General features: G+C 53.0%; 1 protein-coding gene across 8 annotated transcripts in view; it reads left to right on the forward strand.

Annotated features, from left to right (window-relative positions):
* The window catches only part of KDM2B (lysine demethylase 2B), a 123,539-nt gene that overhangs the window by 24,067 nt on the left and 82,903 nt on the right, over positions 1-16,569 (forward strand). For 6 of the 8 annotated variants that reach the window (XM_059895100.1, XM_059895101.1, XM_059895102.1 and 3 more), the window contains exons 5-8: positions 3,123-3,301; positions 3,508-3,614; positions 14,067-14,160; positions 15,268-15,421. In XM_059895100.1, the coding sequence (XP_059751083.1) occupies positions 3,123-3,301; positions 3,508-3,614; positions 14,067-14,160; positions 15,268-15,421 (534 nt within the window). Of the gene's footprint in view, positions 1-3,122; positions 3,302-3,507; positions 3,615-10,517; positions 10,684-11,090; positions 11,363-14,066; positions 14,161-15,267; positions 15,422-16,569 lie in introns of those variants that run through there. The other 2 variants (XM_059895109.1, XM_059895107.1) reach the window with 2 other exon arrangements.

Here is a 16,569-nt window from a genome sequence, read left to right on the forward strand (position 1 = left end):
ATTTCTCATCCTCACCTGCGGGCTGGAACCCAGCGGGGTTGAATCTGGTTACTGGTGCACTTGTGTTTCCCTGGAGGTTTGTGGAGCCCAGGCACCCAGAAGAACCGACTTTCCTTCCTCCTCCCTCTGTTCCCACTCCAACTCCTCCCACCAGCTGAGGCTTCCAGGACACCTGGGGAGCCGGATGGAGCTCCCTGCACACTGAGGAAGCTATTCTTAGAAGCGCTCCAGATACAGTCCCTCGGCCTCTCCCACCCCCGGGCCTCTTCCCTCCTGCCCGGCTCAGCCCCAGCTGCTCCTCACAGCTCTAACCACTCCAAGTCCTGACTTCCCTTTTTGGCTGAGGGTGGGGCAGGCCGAGGTGGGTCAACTGGGGACCTGCACCTGGCTAGGAGCAGAGTGGGGCGAGGGTGCACAGGGAGCCCTGGGGATTGTGTTGGGGAGAGGGGGTCTGGAAGCCTTGTTAGTGCTCAAAAAAGTAAAAAACAGGCCTTTTCTACCCACATCCTTCTTCTGTTCAGGAGAAGAATTGCTTTAAAAAAAAAAAAATTATTGAGGTGAAATTTACATAACATAAAATTAATCATTTTCCCGTTTTCTTTTTTTTAAAAATATTTATTTATTTTGGCTGCTCCAGGTCTTAGTTGCAGCACGTGGGATCTTTGTTGCGGCATGCGGGATCTTTAGATGTGGGCATGTGGGATCTTTTAGTTGAGGCATGCGGACTCTTGGTTGCAGCACGTGGGATCTTTTAGTTGCAGCATGCAGACTCTTAGTTGCGGCATGCAGGATCTAGTTCCCTGATCAAACCCGGGCCCCCCCTGCACTGGGAACGCAGAGTCTTACCCACTGGACCACCAAGGAAGTCCCGAAATTAATCATTTAAAAATGTACAATTCAGTGGCATTTAGTACATTCACAGTGTTACGCAACCATACCGTCTGCTGGTTCTAAAACATTTTCAACACCCCGAAAGGAGATTCATACCCCTTAGCAGTCACTCCCATTCCCTCACTCCCAGCCCCTGGCAACCACTCACTTACTTTCCGTCTCTGTGGATTTGCCTATTCTGGACATTTCATGTGAATGACATCATGCAACATGTGACCATTTGTGTCTGGCTTCTTTCCCTTAGCATCATGTTTTTGAGGTTTATCCATGTGGTAGCATGTATCGCTACGACAGATCTTCCTCGACTTATGATGGGATTACATCCCAATAAACCCATTGTAAATTGTAAGTTGAAAATGCACGTAATACACCTAAGCTATCAAACTTCATAGCCGCACCTCGCCTACCCTAAATGTGTTCAGAGCACTTACATTAGCCTACAGTTGGACAAAATGATCTAACACAAAGCCTATTTTATAATAAAGTGTTGAAAAGCTCATGTAATGTATTGAATACTGTACTGAAAGTGAAAAAACAAAATGGTTGTAAGTGTTTCGGTTGTTTGTGATTGTGGTTGACTGGGAGCTGCGGCTCCTTAATGCCGCCCAGCATCACAAGAGAGGATCATATCACTAGCCCGGGAAAAGACCGAAATTCAGTATTCGAAGTACAGTTCTATTGCATGTGTATCGTTTTTGCACCATCTTAAAGTCGGAAAACCTAGGTTGAACCATGGTAAGTCGGGGACCGTCTGTACTCTCCTTTTTATGGCTGAATAATTTATATTTTTTATTAGGTATGTTTTAAGTGGATAGGAGACTTTTGAAAGAAAAAAATATTTTTTAGAAAAACCAACTTTGTTGGTCATTTAGTGCCTAGTGTTTTTGTTTAATAACAGCTTTACTGAGTTATAATCCACATACCATACAATTCACCCATTTAAAGTGTACAATTCAATGGTTTTTCATTTGTTCACAGAGTTTGTGCAGTCATTGCCACAGTCAATTTTAGAACATTTTCATCACCCCTCATAAGCCCCCCATCCCCCACCCTTAGCCATCCTGATTATGTTTTAGGATGGTAAGTGGTCAGTCCTTTTGGACTGGCTGGCAGAGATTTAACTGGCTCTGATTTCCCGCCACGTCACTTTCTCCACCTGTAATTATAAAAGAAATTGGCCAGTTAGGTAACACTTCCTACTTGCAGGCACTTCTCAGGAATGTTTCATGTACATTATCTCATTTAAGTCACAGGACAACCCCATAGGTTGGCTGCCATTTTTGTCCCATGTTACAGATGGGGAAACTGAGAGACGCTAAGAGGTCCGAGGTCCAGCTGGGGTTCAAACCCACAAAGTCTTAGCTTAACCACTGTATTGTACTGATGGGGCAGCTGAGCTCCAGGCCTTTAATGCTGACTTGCACCAGCCTCTAGGGCTGTGATTCCCATCACCTACCTGCCCAGCAAATCCCCTTCCTCAGGGGGCTTTGCAGATGGGACCCTGAGCAAGGTGAGGGAGGAGAGGCAGAAGGAGGAGAGGCAGGGGAGGTGGAAGGCTGGAGGCCAGCCAGGAAGCGGAGAGAGCTTGGGGGCCTGTTCTCTTCCCCTCCCCCACTCTAACATAGCAGGTTCTCTGACAGGTGGGCTTTCCAGAACAGCTGAGCAGAGCCCACCCGTTCCAGGAGCCCTGGTAAGGAAGGAGCCAGCAGTGCCCAGAGCATGGCCAGAATTTCCAGCAAAGTTCAGGGATGCCCCCTGGTGGATTTGCACTCCTGACTCAAAAACAAAGCGGTTCTCCAAGGCTTCCCTGGATCTGTGGGGCGAGGAGCCAGCCACTGAAGGCGGGGATCATTTTTCAACCTTAGCATGTGATCAAGATTCAGTATTGCATAGGGCAGAGGTGGGGGTCGGGGGTTAAGAATTAAGAACCTGGGTTCCAGCATAAGATGGAATTGGCTTCCAATCCCAGCTCTGCAGCTCAATAACTGAGCATTTCGGGGCAAGTTAGTTGTGGTGGAGGGAAGCAGATGGACTGGGGAGGGATTCGTTTTAAGGTTGGAGAGTGACTTGGTGAGGAAAACTGATAGGACCAGGTAATTGAGCAGACAGGGCGTAGGGCGAGGCATATGGGGGATGCTAGGGCAGGGGCAGGTTTTGTTTTACGGGGCCTCCCGAGTAGGATCTGCACCCCCAGCTGGCTGGAGCCACCAGCCTGTGGATTCTGCCCCCAGGTAGCCGGCGGCTGGTGGACGTGATGGACGTGAACACGCAGAAGGGCGCGGAGATGAGCATGTCCCAGTTTGTGCGGTACTACGAGACGCCCGAGGCCCAGCGGGACAAGCTGTACAACGTCATCAGCCTTGAGTTCAGCCACACCAAGCTGGAGCACTTGGTCAAGCGTCCCACCGTGGTAGGCAGCACCCCCCCCTCTCCCCGGCCGCGGTCCCCTCCCCGGCCACCTTCCGCCTGCTCGTCTTGCTCGAGGCCAGCCTGCGCTGGCCCAGGGGGAGGGCGGGAGGCGTTTGGGCGCGGGAGGAGGGGTGGAGGTGGTGATGGGGCCCAGCTTCAGGGCACTGGGAGCCAGGAGGCGCTGACGGCGGCCTGGCTGGATTGCAGGTAGACCTGGTGGACTGGGTTGATAACATGTGGCCCCAGCACTTGAAGGAGAAGCAGACGGAAGCCACGAATGCCATTGCGGAGATGAAGTACCCGAAAGTGAAGAAGTAAGGCTGCCCGGCTGGCGGCGGGACCCGGGAGGGGGTGGCTTTCAGCCCTGTGGGGGGCGGGGGCTGGAAGTGAGCCTGGGCTGAGGCCACGGCCCTGCGGGCTCGCCGCTAGGACGTGAGGGCCGGGGGTCCTTGGTGTGGGCAGGTTGGCGTCTTGCTTCCCTGGAATGCAGGGGCTCTGCATTCTGCTCCGGGTCTGGATCCTCCATCCAGATCGTTCTTTGGCCTCCCTGCCATCTCTCCCTGTGGGGATGTGATCTGAAGAGGAGGAAGAGTAATGGGAACCATCTCTGTGTGCATTTGTGTGTGCGTGTGTGTGTGTGCATGCGCGTGTGTGTATGTGTACTTGTCAAACATTCGTCTTCTCCCTGCAAGTGACAGCATGTCCTGGGAGTGGATTTTTAGGGGTCCGCCACGGACACTTTACCTTTGCCAAGGGCTGGGTAGGGGTCTGGTGTTTTTTGCTTCCTGCTGTTGAGACCTGGGACCTCTGATTGAGAAGAACCTTTCCTGAAAAAAGCCAGGGGCCACTTCCTCACCAGACATTCCTTAGAGAGACGGTGCCCTCTAAGCGGGAGGTTGATGGTGGGCTGGGAACGTGGCCACATCTAATTGCAGGGACATCACTACATGTGGTGTGACCAGCAAGTCCTGAGACTGATTATTTAACATGGGCAGAGGTAGCTACGAGCACCTTCCATGTTCTAGGACTTGAGTGGCGGACCCTTGGGATGAGGAAGTCACCTTGGGGCCCCTACCATCTCAGGCCCTCTGTGTTTCCATCTTTAAAATGAGAAGGAGATGCTGGTGGCCCAGGCAGAACTATTGCTTTGGGCTTCCTAGAAGAGTTGGCTCTGGTGACTCCAAATCCATTAGCATCTCTCTGCTCAGCCCTGCTGCCAGGAGTGACCCTAGGAGCTTAAAGGCTGTGAACTTTTCATTCACTCAGCCCTTCATTCAGTGCATACTGAATGCAAACTCTGTGCCAGGCTTTGTAAGGGAGGCTAGCACGCTGGCCCTGGGCTTCTCAAGGTTTTGCTTTCAGGCTCTCTCTCTCTTTAATTACCTCTCAGACATTTTTTTCTCCCCTCAAAGCTGAAGCTCCTTACACTCCTTGGATCTGGGCTGCCTCAAAGGGAAAGATTGGGCTCAAGGAGGGGTTGGTAGGAGGGTTTTCAATTCTGTTTTGTTCCGATCCGATCACATCAAAATTTATGGAGCCCTTGGAACAGGGAAGTAAAAGATGAACAGGACTAAAAGCCCCTACCTGCTGGAGAATGTGCCATTAACATGAGGGTAAGGTGCACCTCTCATCCTAGGCAGAGGGAAACGGGTTCCCAGAAGGCAAATGGGGAGAGAAGGAATCCTTTTGGGTTGCTGGCATCAGGAAATCATCTCGGAGAGGATATTGACCTGGACTTTAAAGGACAGAGGAGATGGGACGGAAGTGGGGGAGGGATGGCAGTAGGCAAGTGCCAAGGTCCTTGATGGAATCACAGAGGCAGAGCTTGAGGAAAGAGTGTGAGACTCAGATTAGTGAGAGGCAGATCCTGACCCTTGTTGATTGAGTGATTGATTGATTCAGCCTATAAACTGAACATCTGATTGGTGTTGGGTACCGGGAATACAGCAGGGAGAAAACCAGATGAGCTCCCTGCCCTCATGGAGGTTACAGTCTATTCAGGAGACAGATGTTAATCCAACAGTCAGAGAAACAAATGGAAATTTGCAGCTGTGATGAGGCCACAAGGCAGAGACCCACGGTGCTATGGGAGCATGTACCGGGGGATTCACCAGGTTAGGGAGGGCAGGGCAGGCCACCCTGAGCTGCAGTCTAAAGGGGAGAGGGGTTACTTAAGTGAAGAGGCCTGGGAAGAACTTTTCTGGCTGTGTGCAGAGAGCCTGGGATGGTGGGGAGGGCTGGGGACAGGGCGGGGCTGAAGGACTTGCCAAAGAAAGGCCAGTGGGGCTGGAGCAGATCAAGGGAAGGTCAATGGTGCAGGATGCGGGGTGGGTCAGGCTGACAGGGCCTGAGTGTCATAGTGAGGGGTCTGTATTTCTCCTAAGAGCAGTCGGAAACCTCTGAGATTTTAAGCAGAGAGGTGTGTGTTCAGATTTGTATTCTGCAAATTCTGCAGCTGCCGCGTGGATTGAAGGAGGTGGGGGCAGACTGGTAAGAGGAGCCACTGCATCATCTAGATGAGGGTTAGAGGAGAGCAGAGGACAAACAGGACTTGTATTTAGGAAGGTAAAATAGACAGCCTTGGGTGACAGATTTCAATTAATATCTACTTTGCCTCTCTGAGATGTTCAGTATATTCTACACTTTATTGAAAGATTCCTTTAAATAGTAAGCTCTGTTAATACATTGAGAATTCTATCTAATTACCAGAAAAAGGCTCACACACAATTTTCTAGAACCGCATGTCTTGGACATATTGGTTGGACTATGTGGCAAATAGATTTACAAACCCTGTCAGTGGCCGTGGGAGCTTTTTGTAGGATTTGAACCTTGTTAGGAAGGAAATTGTCACCTTGGAAGTAGTCCACTTGTTCGGCTGAAAAGAATGCTGATTTCAGTTAATAAGCAAGGTAAAAATCCCATGATGATGAAGTCCTCTGGGATCGTAGAATGGTTCTTTGGAATTTAATTAAAACGACACTTTCTAGAAATCACAGAGCCTCCATGCTGGAGGTGCCTGGAGAGTGGAGACAGCTGAAGGGCCACCTGAACCGAGGGTTTGCAGGGGGGACGAGAGGAGGGTTACAAACCCATGACTGACTTCTCCCTGGTTCCAGGATTTATGTCGTTTGATCATGGTGAGGGGGTTAGGAATTTTAATGGGTTTTGGTTCAGGTGTTTAAGACAAGGGGTGGAGACAGTTGTCGAAGGGGTAGTTGCAACTTTGTGGGAGACAAAGATTTCTGAAGAGTATACTGGTGTGGGAATTCCTGGGCGGTCCAGCGGTTAGGGCTTGGTGCTTTCACTGCTGTGGCCCAGGTTCGATCCCTGGTTGGGGAACTGAGATCCCACAAGCCGCATGGCGGGGCCAAAAAAAAAAAAAAAAAAAGAAAAAGTATACTAGTGTATTAGTTATACCTCTTGCTGCATTTACTTTGTATTTTGTGCAAGACAGTCTTCTAAGTAGTTGGTAGAATACAGTGAATAAACAAAGTCCCTCTTCTCATGGAGCTTGTATTCTGGCTGGGAGAAGAGACAGGCCAGCAAACAAGTGAATAATATAACTTAGGAGGTGATAAGTGTCATGAAGAAGCAGGATAAAGGGAAAAGATGATGGCAGGGTAGGTTGCATATCGGCTGCGCCACGCATTTCTGCCGCGGCCTACCCCCCCCCCCCCCCCCGCCCCTAATTGCTGCCCCACAGAAATGTTTTGGCTGTACAGAATTATTTGTCTTGGAAAATTCCATAATCGTACAAACAGTGACAATGATTTGGAGGTACCCCTGTATTGGTTGTTTACTGCTGCATAGCAGATTACCCTAAAACCTCACAACTTAAAAAACTTTATGTCTTAGCAGCATCAGCTCACAGCTTCTGTAGGGCAGGAATCTGGGTGTGGCTTAGCTGGGTGATTCTGGCTCAGAGTCTTGCATAAGCTTGTGTCAAAACTTAGACCTGGGGAATTCCCTGGCTGTCCAGTGGTTAAGACTGCGCTTTCACTGCCGAGGGCCCAGGTTCAATCCCCGGTCGGGAAACTAAGATCTCACAAGCTGCGCGGCACGACAAAACAAAACAAAACCCAAAACTTAGGGCTGGGCGTCAGTTCTTCACTATGTAGGCCTCTCCATAGGGCTGCTTGAGTGTCCTCATGACATGGCAGCTTCCTGCCCTCCGCCAGAAATGGTTTGAGAGAGAGCAAGGAGGAAGCCACAGTGCCTTTTAAAACCTAATTTTGGAAGTCACATACTGTTTACTTCTGCCATATTATAGTAGTTAAAAGCAAGTCACGAAGTCTAGCCCACACTCAAGGGAGGGGAATTTGGCTCTGCCTCTGGAAGGGGTGGGGAGCTCTCAAAGACTTTGTGGACAGGTTTTAAAACCTCTACAATCTCCTGGGTCTATGACATGGGCACACCTTTTTCACTTAGGACCGTTGGGTATTTTAACACATTCCAGAAAGAAATTAGTGAGTCCTTTCTGTTCTCATCTGCTCCTGTAGCCCACTGGGCTTGCAGAAATGAGGTTTGCTGGTGTATTAGAGATATACAGTGGACTGAAAGAGCTCAGAAGCCCAGCCAAAAGGGGATCCCGTGTAAAGCCTACATTTGGCCCCCCAAAATTGAAAATTGACTGCATTTTCTTCCCACGTACTTTCTGGGGGTACGCAGCTGAAACAGGATGGAGGCAGGCACTGGGATGACCAAGTTTCGGGGCTGCCTCTGTCTCTCCCTGAGCTACGGCAAATCTTTTATCTCCTCTTAGAGACTCAGTTTTCCCTCTACAAAGTGGTGATCCTGTCATCCCTGCCCTGCCTCCCTCCCATGATGTGGGGAAGATGGAGCCTGCAGTGGATGTGAAATGTGGTTGGGAGAAGATGTTTGTCTATGTGGCCTCCTGTAGACACACAGGGGCTGCAGCTGCCATTGGAATCCTGGCATCCTCTGCTTTTTAATCTACCCTCCCTCACATTTGCATAGGGCATCTCTACAGCCGATATTTACCTTCTCACTCTCATCAACCGTGTTTGTTGGCATCATAAATGATCGTCCCTGTGTAATATATCACATAGAGAAACTGACCTAGAGAGGCTGCTGATGTCACATGTGGGCCACGCCCTGGACCCAGGTCTCTGGATTCCTGGCTTTTCCCTTCTACCTCGAAAAGAAGAACAGAGAGAGCCAGCCTTTCCTGTGGTGCCATGTATGGCCCCAGGTGCTGTGTTAGACACTTAGCACACAGATCTCAGTGATACTGGAAGCAAGTTACTATCCCCATTTAACAGACAAGGAAGCTGGAAATCTTAGTGGTTCAATGCAGTAATGGATGTAGCAGCTGAGTGTAAGACAGTAGGGGCTGGTGTGGCTTCTGGGTAACTGGAGAGGCAGCCTTTAAAAAAAATTTTTTTTTTTAAAGAGTACTGGCCAAACCAAGCATATCTAGGGCCTGGTTTGATCTGTAAGGGCCACCAGTTAGAGGGCCCTGACTAGTTTTAACAAATGGGATGCAGAGATCCAGAAGGGGGAAAGATTTGGTCCAGTGTCACATAGCTGATTAGAATAATTATAGGGCTGTTGCTGGGTGCTGCACTTACACAGATGAATCTGGTGTGGTCCCTACTCACAAGGATCTGGGCATTTGTGACTTAAAAAGTAATATGGGGGAGTTCCCTGGTGATCTAGTGGTTAGGATTCGGTGCTTTCACCGTGGAGGCCCGGGGAACAAATCCCTGGTCGGGGAACCATCCTGCATGCTGGGTGGTGCAGCCAAAATACAAAATAAAAAAAAAGAAAAAAGTAATATGTCTCCCATGTGGACAGCCTGATCCTGTTGTCAGGGCCTTCTCCTCTCTGAGTTCATTTAATTCAGTGACTGGTGCTCAAATCCAAGGTCGGGGATAGTCTTTGTCATTACTATCTTTTCTTTTAAATAGGCAAAGCATACATAAGGTAAAAAATTCAAACAGTTCCAGGGAGTTTACAGTTTAACCTCACAGCAGGCCATCAGGGAGGTACTAATGGGTGAGCCATCCAGTAAATGACACAAGGAAGCAACACCCTGGGCCAGGGCGTTGACCACCTTTAAATGGCTTAATGTTCAGTTCCCTAAAATGGGGATTATTAGGTTGTTTTAAGGGTAAAATGATATCATGCATGTAAGCAGCTATTATTATGAGCACTTGATAATTGGAACCTATTAATTAATAATTCTGGGTAGCCCAGGGAATGGGATTTGGCCAAAGAATCGAGAAGTTTGATTTCTGCCCCTGCAGACGCCATACCACCATCTCCTGGCCCCCCTTGTGGATTATGGGGGAAGGGTGGGATGGGAAGAGGGCTGTGGTCCTGATGAGCGTGCCCTGGAGGGGTGACTTCTGATTTGAGCTGGACTGACTTCTTCAGTTAGTGGTTGAGGTTTGGCTGTAGCCTGCAGACTCTGCTTCTTGAGATCTTGGGATTTACCAGGGAGACCTGGGGAGAAGGGCTGAGAAACTCTGAGACAGGCTGCTTGGGTAAGCACCCCACTACGAGGGTAGTGATCATGGTGAGTCACCACCTCTGAGCCTGTCTTGCTTTCTCATCTGTAAAATGGGTACAGTCCTGCAAATGACCTTACAGGGCTGTTGTGAAGATTGGATTAAGTAATCAAAGTGTTTATCTCAATGAATTCCCACAATAGTTCTATGATGTGGGGTTACACAGCTACTAAGGGGTCAGGTAGGGGCAGGCGCAGCAAAAGAGCATCTTAGATTGCAGATGAACGTCAGGTCACCTCCCTGCCCCCAGGGCAAGGAAACTGCTGAGAGAGGGGAAGTGGTTGTCCAAGGTCACAGCTAGTCTGTTTTAGGGCCAGAGCCGCATCCCTGATCTCTGGGCTGCCATGCCCGGAATCAGACAAGCCCTCCAACCCCTGGCACTGGTCCTTTCTATAGCTTTGCCCCGAGGGGTGCGTTTCAGGAAGGTGGTTTTGCTGGGTCGTCGCCTTCAGCAGCAGGACGGCGTCCACACTCCCTGAAAACGGGCGTGCGGGAGTCCCCGAGCGCCTGCCAGTAGAACGGAGGTGGGGAGAGCTACCCTCGTGCCCCCACCCAGCCCGGGCGAGGGGGCGGCCGTGGGCGGCGGCGGCGTCCCCTGGCGCTGGTCGGGCGCGCTTCCCTCCGCCTCCCTGGCAGCCGCCGTGCCGCGCGGGTGTTCAGTTTCTGCGCGGGGATGAGCGCAGGCTGCGCCCGGCTCCCCGAGAAAGGAACGAAGCGAGCGAGGGCTCCGCGGTCCTCGACCGGGGCCTGGCAGCACCGTGGAGGGGGCTCGGCTCTGGTCGCCGGGGCCGGACGAGCGTCGAGCCTCCGCCGCCAAAGGGGACGCCCGGGAGCCGCGCCACAGTCGAGGGTAACCGCGGGCGGGGCCGGGCGGGCGTTTCTGCGCTGCGCCCCGCGGGCCCGGGGCCGCCCTGGAGCCCCCCACTCCTTCGGGGCGCGCCGGGGCGGGGTGTGGGTCGCCTCCCTCCCGCGGGCTGCACGGCCGGCGTCACGGAGCCGCTCTTTGTGTCTCCCGGGGCTGCGTGTAAGTGTGTAGAGTGTGTGCACGCGCGCTCGGCGCCTCCAGCCCCGTCACCCGGTGCCAGCTTTCCAGGTCCCCCCGCCAGACCTTTGCCCGAGGGGACACCGCCTGGGCTGCCGGGGGAGTTTCGCTAAGTTGGAGGGAAAAGGGCGGGGTGGGGCTGCCCCGCCTCCCCTGACCCGAGGCAGCGCCCCAAAGTTGGTGCTGCAGGTGCAGCGCCCCCTCCTACCACGCTCCTCCCCAGCCAGCCCCGGCCTTGGGAGGCGGGAACCCCCCAAAGGCTTAGCTCGGGGGCGCGGGATTTTCAGCCGCCAACTTGGAGGGTGTCCTACACAGAAGCCGCCCGCGCCGTGAGTGGGGGTGTCGAGGGGCGCGGCTTTCCGGGCAGGGGGCGGCCGAGGCGGAAACCAGGCCGGCTGGCCGGCAGCGGCGAGAGCTTAGCGGCCGTGGCACCGAGCCGGGGTGCCCATGTGACTGCGGTGTGCTTTGGAAGAGGAAGCTGTTAGAGGTCAGTGCAAAGGCGTCACGCCAGAGCGAGCGAGAAGCAGGAGTGAGGGGGGAAACGCGGAATGAGTGCGGGGCAGGCGAGGAGGCAGGCGGGGTGACGGCTGCAGGGCCCCGGGACAAAAGCCGCCCCGTCCCAGCTACCCTGGCCACCCTAAAGCGTGCACTTGCCCGGCAGGAGGGGCGGCCCAGGCCTGGCAGCCAGGAAATGAGGGACATGGGAGGAGGGGCCTTTCATGGAGAGGCGGGGCTGGAAGTGGCGCCCCCAAGCTCCGAGGGGCCTCGGAGGGTGCTGAAGGGTGACTGGGAGGGCAGAGCAGACACAGGCTCAACTTGGAGAACTTTCCCTCGTACGCAGCAGCCGCAGCTCGCAGGGATTCCGTTTCTGCGTGTGCTGGGCAGGCTGGGGCTGCGGCAGGAGATTGGCAGGTTGGAGGTGGACGACCTGTTTGGCCAGGGCGACTTGGGTCCTGGAGCCCAAGAGCCAAGCTCCTCTCCTTTCTGCTTTGGGCCCCTGGGTGGGTATCCAGCTGCAGACCGAAGGAAGCACCTCACCTTTCTCTACCCCACAAACACTTAAATTGTTTTCCCCAGACCATTCTGCTCAGGCCTGGAGGAGGTGGGAAACCAAGGTTAGATTAAAGAAAGAGAAGAAGATAACCGAGAGGAAGAGGTGGTTTTAGGAAAATGAGGACTAATATTTTGAAGTGGTGCTTGGAGAGAAGAGGCCGGTGTGGTCCATGCGGGTGGGGTGGACTGGGGCTTTAGCAGGCCCCCTACCCCTCCAGTTCCTTGGAGAGAAGAGAATCACCCAGGCCTTCAGAGTGGGGACCTGGCTTGGGTGGGCTGGGAGGAGGCAACAGGGTGTGCGACCGGAGCCGGAGCCGGAGCCGGAGCCGGAGCCGGAGCTGGGACTTTAACAACCCCAGCGCCAGCACCACAGCCCGCGCCTGTCTTCGTGACAGGGCTGCGTCCTGTGCTGTCAACTACACCCCTCCGATGGGGTTGCTAGGCAGCGGGGCTCTGATGTGCAGGAAGGCCTTCTGATTTGTCAGCCTCCTGCAGACACATGGTTAAGGCTCCTTCCAGCCTATCCGGAGGAGGGACACGGGGCACGCCGCCTGCATACTGCCGAGCCCCGGGTCCACCTGAATGTGAGGTGCAAAAGGCAACCAGAGGGAGGGGGCGCCTGGAACCCTCCAGCCTCCTAACCAGCTCAGCCCACGTCCCCCCTGGCCCCCACCGTTATCTCCTCTCAGGCTGCTGGCTCCTCCCTGCCCGTCCCCGCCCCATTCCTCTCCTCTTCCCAAACCATGGAAAAGCAAAGTGCAGCGGGGAAAAGAGGTCAGTGGGGTAACCATGTGTATGCGGGCCTCCGGAGGTGCCAAGGTGTGGGAGCATGAGCTGTGGGGGACTGCCCCAGCCCTGCTCTTGTGGCTCTTGGGGGAAGGGGTGGGTGAGAGGGAGGGGGCCCTGGCACTGCCGTCTGCCAGGCCCGAACCTGGAAGCCTGTCTGTCCCCCCTCCTCCTAAGCTCTGCCCACCCCTAGGAGGGCAGCAAGTGGAGGGGGGAGGGAGGGGACGGGTGAGTTCCTGTAAGGAAGGGTGGGTTGTCTGGCAGTTGCTAGAGCTTAGAAGGGGGGCTGCTGGCAGGTTTCTTCTCCCGAATGCCCTCCCTCTGTCCAAGCCGCTCAGGGCCAGGCTCTCTCTCTCTGTCTCCTTCCCTCCCTCTCTGCCACTCCACCACCCCACCCCCAGGGTCTTTATCACTTTACTTGTTTTTTAGCAGCTTTATTGAGGGACAGTTCACATACCATTCATCCACTTAAAGTGTACAGTTCAATGTTTTTAGTATGTTTACAGAGCTGTGCAACCACCATCAATTTTGGAACATTTTTGTCACCCCACAACGAAGCCCTGTACCCATTAGCAGTCACTCCCCATTTCCTCCCAACACCCCCAGCCTCTGGCCACCACTAACCTGCTCTCTGTCTCTGTAGATCTGCCTACTCTGGACATTTCATACGTGGAATTATACACTTTCAGCTGCATTGCTTACTTTGCAATCATTTGCAGTTCGTCTTGCCATTTAACTTTCCCAGGGTAGTGCTCCCTTAAGAGTGTTTCATCCTTAATGGCAGGAGTCTTATGCGTTTCTCTAAGTGCCATGCCTAGCTCTGGGCTGGACCACTGGTTGGCTCTCAGTACATGATTGTTGAATGAATGAGGAGATGAATGGGGACTAGTAATTGGCAAGCTATACAGGTGGTTTACAGCTGAATTCCAGAGGGCCCAGCTGCTGCAAAGGGGCCTGGCAGCTTGGGAGAACTGCAGGTATAGGAGCTGAAAGGAGCAGAAATGAAGCCTCTTGCTTGGGTAGGAGGCAGGGGTGGGGCAAGAGTAAAAACCGTCTGCGAGGAAGGAACCAAGTGGCCTGTGGGTTGCCAGCTCTCTCTTGGGAACCTGAAAACAAAAATGCCTCTCCCAGCCTTGGGGGCAGGTAGCCAATGCTTGAGATTCGCCACCTGATCACAGGGGCTTCCCCCATGGGGAACTCCGATTAGATTTGGGTCTTAAAAAAAAAAAGAAAATTCCCCAGTGTCAGCATTTATAAAAGGGCAGCAGGTCAAGCATCTCTGAAGCTGTTTGCTCACCTCCTGTGATTCAGGCATTGAATTGTTTTTCTGCTTCCCCACTTCTGTGCTGCAGGTACTGTCTGATGAGCGTGAAAGGTTGTTTCACTGACTTCCACATCGACTTTGGAGGCACTTCCGTTTGGTACCATGTTTTCCGGGGTGGGAAGGTGAGTTGAGTCTCTTCAGATCTCTGTGCATGCCTGGCTGTTTGTGCATGGAGGGGCTCGCTCACCTTTCTGCTTCTGCCCTCCCCCCCCCCCCCCCCCCCCCCCCGCCTCCAGCCAGACCCCGCCCTGTGAGGACTTTCTCACCCTCTGTCTTCTTCTGGAGGGAAAGATCAAGGTCAACTGCTCACCCTCTGTCTTCTTCTGGAGGGAAAGATCAAGGTCAACTCCTCACCCTCTGTCTTCTTCTGGAGGGAAAGGTCAAGGTCAACTCTTTTGTATCACATCTGGTCAGCCTTTCACACCTGCTTACCCAGTCCAGTGTCCTACGCATCTTAGGCCAAATTAGAACTCCAGATTTGGCTCCCAAGAACCTCCAGCATTCATTTCCCCCAGCTATAATTTCAGCTCCAGCACTGGGACCTTTTAACTTAAAAGTCTAGTTGCCTGCAAGAACAGTTTACATTAGGGACAGACATCACCCAGAGGAAGGACGTGAGGCATGTGTTCAGGGTGCTCCTGCTGTGTCTGCTCCTGTGTGCATGTCCACGTGGGGGCATAGGGGTCCCTGCACGGATGTGGGTGCTCCTTGAGAATACGTGTGTGCTGCCCTGCTCCTCTGGGTCTGCGTGTGCATTTGTCTTAACCGAATGTGTTGGAAGAAATTCCGGGTAGGAAGTCATCCCTCTTGGTTCCAGATGTTTTTCCTCCTTCTCCAGAGCCAGCACAAGCTGGTTTTATTTATTGGGCCATTTTATCCTACAACTTAGGAAATTCCCCTTCTTCTCCTTCCCCCACCTCCCTGACAAGCCCACGGCTCAGGAGAAAGAATGTTCCACTCAGTCCAGGAAGTCTTCCCACCCTGGTGTTTCAGCTGGAACGGAGATTCTCTAAAGGCGGGCAAGGGGTGTCCCAGAAGGGCGGCACAGCCTTCCCTGCCACCCCAGAGACCCTTTGGGCCTGATCCTGGAAGGGTCCCCAGGGATGGGTCCTCCCCCATCCTCCCTGCTCCCAGGCAGGTGGGGCTGTCTTCTGGGTTGTGGCAGAACCTGGAAGAAATGAGAGACTTTGGCCTGGATCTTTAACTGATTGCTTCCATTTCCTCCTAAGATCTTTTGGCTGATTCCTCCAACCTTGCACAATTTGGCACTGTACGAGGAGTGGGTGCTGTCAGGCAAACAGAGCGACATCTTCCTGGGAGACCGTGTGGAGCGATGCCAAAGAATTGAGCTGAAACAGGGCTACACGTTTTTCATCCCTTCCGGTAGGTTCCCGCGAGACTGGCTCTGGGCTCTTGCTCGGCCACTGACTCTTAGCAGCCTCCTGTTGGCCGGGTGGCCTCAGCCCGGTGTTTAGGCCAAGTGATGGGGTTTCTCTGGGCCTCCTTGCCCTTGGCAGTCCCTGAGAGAAGGAGAGAAGCAGGCCTCAGGCTGCAGGGAAAAGTAGCCTCTCACATCTTACCTGTTTTTTCCTGCCTGTGGGCTAGAATTCTCTCTTGGGGAGAAAGCCTCCTGAGGGCCCTCCCTCAGGGGAAGTTTGAATGCCTTCCTCCAAGATGTCCTGCTGAGATTTCTGAGGATGGTCCCGTGGGGAGGGGAGGGGCAACTTTATCCTGATGGCTGGGGAGAGGAGAAGGGAGAGTTGGCCCAGGGGAAGAGGGTAGAGGGGAATGCGCCCAGAGTGGCAGCTTCCTTCCTGCAGAACAAGATGAAATGTAATTGGGATCAAGGTCAATTTCTGTACTTGGACTCTCCCCTTTCAAAAAAAAAAAAAATTAACTACAACTATAGAAGAGGGCAATAATTAAGAGCATGGGCCCTGGGGCCAGAAAACCCCGCCCTAATTCAAATTCCTGCTCTGCGGCTTACAAGCGTGACTTCCTGGAAATGACTTAATCTCAGTGCCTCAATGTTCTCATCTGTAAAATGGAAGACTTCCCAGGGTGGTAGTGAGGACTGAGTGAACCGAGACCTATTTGCCTACAGCTCCTGGGAGATGGGCTGAGGGCTTTTGGCCAGTTACAGGCTGAGTCACTAGTGGATGTGGCAGATGACCTGGGAATCTTAGGCTACATTTTAGTGGAAGTGTTTTACCCAGCATGAGGGAGGTGACAGTCCCACTGTATAGAGTGAGAGGGTTGGGCCACATGTGGGAGATTGTGTTCCTCGTGGGTTGTAATTACTTACCCTCGTGGGTAAGTCAACCTCGAGAGAGAGAAGAGTCTGGATACCACATCAGGTGAGATGAATTTGAAGGAGGAATTGGGTTGTTTTACCCAGGAAGTGAAGGTGTATGGTAACGGCCATCAGCCAGTTGAAGGATCATATCTTGGAAGACGAGGTATAGCTAAGTGGTATTGGAATGAGTTGCTCTGCTAGGCACTGAGCTCCCCGTCACTGGAGGTACACAAGT

The sequence above is a fragment of the Balaenoptera ricei genome, chromosome 14 (genome assembly GCF_028023285.1).
Source record: "Balaenoptera ricei isolate mBalRic1 chromosome 14, mBalRic1.hap2, whole genome shotgun sequence".
NCBI lineage: Eukaryota > Metazoa > Chordata > Mammalia > Artiodactyla > Balaenopteridae > Balaenoptera > Balaenoptera ricei.